Here is a 5,088-nt window from a genome sequence, read left to right as displayed (position 1 = left end):
TTAGACGTCACAGGCTCCCAGAGAGCCGAGCATTTCTGAGACGAGAGGATGGGACAGTAGTGCTGCCTGAGGAGGGCCGGCTGCAGGATGCTCCCAGCCCGACTCCAGCAGGAGCCCTCAGAGGGCTCATGGTTGTGAGGCCTGTGATCCAGCTGTCCTGCTTGCTGAAGTAGGGGCCGCGACTCCCCAGTCATCTCTGCCTGCGCCCTGTCACTCGGAGGGAGGGACAGGGGAGGGGTAGCCCAGCTGTGGGGTGGGGGTGCACAGGGGCAGTCTCCCGGGAGGGCTTGGGCACAGGCGGGGCCACACGATGTCGCGGCCCCTATGTGGTTAGTGCGTGGGTGGGGTCTCAGCGAGGCGGAGCGCGAGCCTTCGAACGTTCTCGGCCGCGTTGTAAAGGCGGCGTCCGTGCTCCTCGAGGCTCAGGCGGTCTCGCAGCTGCACCTGCTTTGTGTGGGGCGCGAGACACAGCCGAACCCTGGCCCAGACACGGGGTGGGACGCACCCAGGTGCTTGGTCAGGGCCGACGCTGGCTGCTGGAGGACCCCGGCCTCTCTGGCCACCCCTCGGTGGTCCACAGAGCCCCGACCCGCAGCCCTCCACCGTGAGGGGACTCGTCCCCCCTCACTGACAACCTGTCTCCCCAGGTTGGTTCCTCTACACTTTGGGCCAGAGAGCCAAGATCGGCGGCCTGCGCGAGCCCTGGTACGTGGCAGAGAAGGACGGCGGCAGGGGCGACGTGTTCGTGGTGAGTCGGGCGGCAGCGGCCACGCTGCGGGCGTGACCAGGCCAGGCTGGTGGGGTCCTGGGCTCTCCTCTGCACCCCAGGGCTGGCCCGAGGCGCCAGAACGACTTTGTTGAGGTGCTTACCAGGCTCCTACTGCATACCGCTCACTGTGTTAATCGTCGGGTTAGCCCCTGTCCCCACTGTCCCTCTGGTTTTACCGAAGAGGACGAGACACAAAGGTTGGGAAGTGTGCCTGAGGGCCCGTGGAGAGGAGGTAGCCTCAGGGCCTGGGACAGGCCCAGGAGGTCACTGTCGAACAATGTAAGTGGCAGAGCCAGGACCAAACCAGTCCGTGTGCCACAGCGGTGCCCTGAGCCACTGTGACCCTGGACTCCTGCCCCGGGCTCTAGAGCAGGACATCGCAAAGGGGGTGAGTTGTCGGAACACAGGGGAGGGTGGGGAGAGTAGACGCTACTGCTATCTAGTGGGTGGAGGCTGGGGGCCCCCGCCTTGAACCAGCCCCAAGTCTCAGTGGTGTCAAGGTTGAGAAACCCTGCTCTGAGCAAGCTGGGTGCCATCTCGTGCTCTGTGACAAAGCTGGGGAACCTTCTCTTAGACACAGGCAGAGAGGCCAACAGCCCTGACCAGTTAGTTCTGGGACGTCTTCCAAGAACTGTGGGCATGAAAGCCTGGACAGCGATTCTGGCCAAGCATGAATTAATGTGATTTTGGTGTAAAATTCAGTGGTTTCTTTTGCTTTCAGAAAAAACAGAAGTGTCATTGACTGATATTTGTCCCTGTATGGGACTCCCTGCCTACTTAGAGCCCAAGGCCCCAGGACTTAGCGCCCTTGGTCCTGTCTCAGAGGGGAGGCTTACGAGATACTTGGAGGCCAGGGGGCTCTTGGGAGTCAGGACAGGAAAGCAGACCACATCAACCACCTCAGGGAGCCAGCACCGTCCCTTCTTTCCCCAGCCACGTGGGGTTTGGTGGGATTCCTGTAATGGTTTTTCTGAGAGACAAGCCAGAGGCAGGGCTGGCCCATGTCCCTGGCTCTAGGTGGCTTGTGGTGGAGACAGAGTGAGATTTGAACTTGGAGGCGGAGTGCTGAGCGAGGTCCTAAGTTCGGCTTATACATACTCGGTTGCTTGCCAGGTGTGAGTGACTGTGACAAGTTACTTTCCGTCCTAGGCCTGCGTTTCTTCTTTTGCAAAATGGGGGTCGAAAGGCTCTTGAGAAAATCATGAATTTCCACGTCTGACGCTCCAGTTTTGAGCATGCATTTTGCTTAGGATTATCATTAACAAGGGACAGTGAGGTGGCTTTGAGTCAAGGGGCTCATGTGCCAAGGGTGCCAGGGCATCACGACCTCTGCTTTCCGCTCCGCAGGCCCCCGGCACAGACCACCCGGCCTTGTTCAGGGACCTGCTGCGGACCAGCCGCGTGCACTGGATTGCTGAGGAGCCGCCGGCCGCCCTGGTGCGGGACAAGATGATGGAGTGCCACTTCCGGTTCCGCCACCAGATGGCGCTAGGTGACTGAGCGGTTGGGATCACCCGGAGAAGCCAGATTTAGGAGTCCCTGTTGTTTGGATTATATCACATCTTCAGACCCCCTTTCCTTCTGCCTACGTTGGGGACAGGCCCGGGGGCGCGGCGGCCTAGCTCAGCTTCCTGTGTCGGGGTGCAGGGAGGGTCCCAGAGGTCAGCGCTGGTCTGAGGGTCCAGGTTGTGCATATGCTTCCTGTGGGCCCAGGTGGTGGCCCTTGAGCCCCTCTGGCTGTCAACGCCCCTTGGCTGGTGCTCCTTCTTCCCTGGGGCCCGAGGCCTGGGGCTGCCAGGCCAGTGACCCTCCAAGGGCCCCTCTCCCCCACCCAGTGCCCTGTGTGCTGACCCTCAATCAAGATGGCACCGTGTGGGTGACGGCTGTGAGGCCTGTGCGGGCCCTCACCCCAGGACAGGTGAGTGGGGTGCCCGGCCCTGCGCCGTGCTCTGGAGCGAGGAGGGGACACGCGCTGGAGGGAGGGGACACGCGCTGGCAGGACACATGTGGCCCAGGCCCAGCCCTGGAGTGGAGACAGGCTTTAGCACTTGCTTGGCTGTCCCCAGGTGGGGCCGTGCAGGTGAGCAGGCTTGTGGCCAGTGGGCTTCGTGCTCCAAAGGTGGCACCTCACTTCCTCCTCCACCAGCGTACCTGATTCACAGGGGCGGGGCTGAGGGACAGGGGCCGTGAGTGCTCAGGTCACAGAGCCAGTGAAGATGGGAGCGTGGGAGCCTGCCAGCACACCAGCCGCTGGAGGCCCAGCTGCTCCGCCCTGCCCAGCCTCAGGGCGGACCCCAGGGACAAGGACAGGTAAAGGAGAGGCAGAGTGTTGTCCAGCCTCTCCTCATTCTGGCCCCAGACCAACAGCCACAGGCCCAGGCTCCTGGCTGCTCCGCAGGCTCCCCTGATGCCGAGTCCCCCTACGGGTGACGCAGGCGTCTCTCCTTTCCAGTTCGCCGTGTTCTACAAGGGGGACGAGTGCCTGGGGAGCGGGAAAATCCTGCGTCTAGGGCCTTCCGCCTACACACTCCAGAAGGGCAAGAGCAAAGCCAGAGTGGCCACTGAGGGCTCCGGTGATGGCCCAGGCTCGGGTCCCACGTTCTAAGCACCTGGGAGCAGATGTGGCAGAGCAGAGCCTGGGGCGGGCGGCCAGGGGTTCAGCTGCTGTCGATGGACCAGGGGGCGCCTGGCTGGATCTGCCACCCCTGTCTTGGCCAGGGAGAGCCCCAGCGAGACCTCCCGCATTGGAGCTCCGGCCACAAGGACTTACTGGCGGGTACGTCTATCCTAAGCACCCCACTTATACAGTTCCTACCTCAGGGGAGGTTTCCCACCCAGGAGCACACAGAGGGGTGTGAAAGGGGGTGCAGGGACAGCGTGGAATAAAACTTATGTCCAAGACGTGGATTCTGGCGGTGGCCTGTGTGGGATGGAAGACAGGTGGGCTGTCTTGGGGCCCCACAGCACTGGGCCCCCAACTGTGGGAAGGCAGGCGGCCAGCATGGGGGAGCGATGGGAACCCCACCCTCCTCGCTGAGGTCCCAGCCTCACCTGAGGCAGAGGACGTGTGACTGGGCCTTGAGCCAAGTCCCAGTTGCTTGGGATTTCTGAGGGGCGATGAGGTCTCGAGGCCACCCCTTCCCCCCAGAGTGCCCAGCACCCCAGCCCGGTCAGTCATGTTAGAAACCATCCCCGTGAGGAGTTCTCGTGGGGTAGGAAGTTGGGGTGACACACGTGCGTGCGTATCTCATTCAGGCCACTGTTACAATGTCCCAGACTGGCTGGTGTATAAACAACAAATTCATTGCTCTCATCCTGGAGGCTGGGAGTCTGAGATCAGGGTGCCAGCACGGTCGGGTCCAGACTGGCTGGTGTATAAACAACAAATTCATTGCGCTCAGTCCTGGAGGCTGGGAGTCTGAGATGAGGGTGCCAGCACGGTCGGGCGAGGGCCCTCTCACGGGTCACCCAAGGCGCGACTGTTTCCTGGCACCGTGGAAAGGCGCAGGGCTCCCTGGGGCCCCGGTCCCATCGTGGGGTTCTGCCCTCCTCACCTCAGCACCTCCCAAAGGCCCCGCCTCCGCACACCTTCACATCAGGCTTTGGGGTTTTGACTTGTGAGTTTCAGGCGCATGCGCAGAGCACGCAGTGTGCGTGCACGCGCAGGGGTGTGGCAGATGAGAGTGAAGAACCTCGGAGCCGGCTGTGTTAGTGGGTCACATGCTTTGACCAGGGACATTTTGGTCAGCACTGAGCCCTGGAGTGACTGTCATCTTGCCTGTGTATTGAAAGAGCGGGGCTGGGTGGTGGCCCAGGACTTGGAGGGTGGAAGTCTGGAGGCGCATGGCCCTGGCCCCTCCACTTTCTTCACGGCCTCTGTGCTGTGGGAGTGGTCATCATCTGGGTCAGGCAGGACGCTGCCACTGCCCAGGCCACTGCCCAACTCCCTGCGCTGGGGGTGGGGATGGGCGGGGTCGGGATCCCTGGTGCTGTCCTCAGGGCTCAGCCAGCTGTCCCGTGCTCCCTCTCTCTCACTGGCCTCAGACTCACTCCTTACTTGGAACTTCAAGGCAGGCTTCTTGGGCGGCGGGGGCGGCCGGTGGGGTGGGGGGGGGACGGTTGGTTGGAAGGTTCTAGCCCAGAGGCAGCAAGTCCTTGGGAAGCAGTCATGTGCCCCCCCCCCTCCGGGGCTCAGAGCCTCTGGTGCCGAGTGACCAGGCCGCTGGTGGCAGGGCTAGTCCTCGGTCAGGGTGCCCTGGTAGGATACCGCCCCCCGCCCCAAGGCAGGTCACAGCCCATAACTGACCACAAGGGAGAAG

At 62.6% G+C, this 5,088-nt stretch overlaps 1 protein-coding gene across 16 annotated transcripts in view; it reads left to right on the top strand.

Annotated features, from left to right (window-relative positions):
* Positions 1-5,088, top strand: part of TRMU (tRNA 5-methylaminomethyl-2-thiouridylate methyltransferase) — a 26,539-nt gene that overhangs the window by 17,898 nt on the left and 3,553 nt on the right. For 5 of the 16 annotated variants that reach the window (XM_025050998.1, XM_025050997.1, XM_025050999.1 and 2 more), the window contains exons 8-10: positions 648-748; positions 2,117-2,261; positions 2,605-3,365. In XM_025050998.1, the coding sequence (XP_024906766.1) occupies positions 648-748; positions 2,117-2,261; positions 2,605-2,924 (566 nt within the window). In that variant the 3' untranslated portion in view covers positions 2,925-3,365. Of the gene's footprint in view, positions 1-647; positions 749-2,116; positions 2,262-2,604; positions 3,675-5,088 lie in introns of those variants that run through there. The other 11 variants (XM_006917862.3, XM_015594013.2, XM_015594014.2 and 8 more) reach the window with 6 other exon arrangements.

Source organism: Pteropus alecto, unplaced genomic scaffold, assembly GCF_000325575.1.
Source record: "Pteropus alecto unplaced genomic scaffold, ASM32557v1 scaffold118, whole genome shotgun sequence".
NCBI classification, from domain to species: domain Eukaryota; kingdom Metazoa; phylum Chordata; class Mammalia; order Chiroptera; family Pteropodidae; genus Pteropus; species Pteropus alecto.
This window is presented reverse-complemented; position numbering and strand designations above follow the sequence as displayed.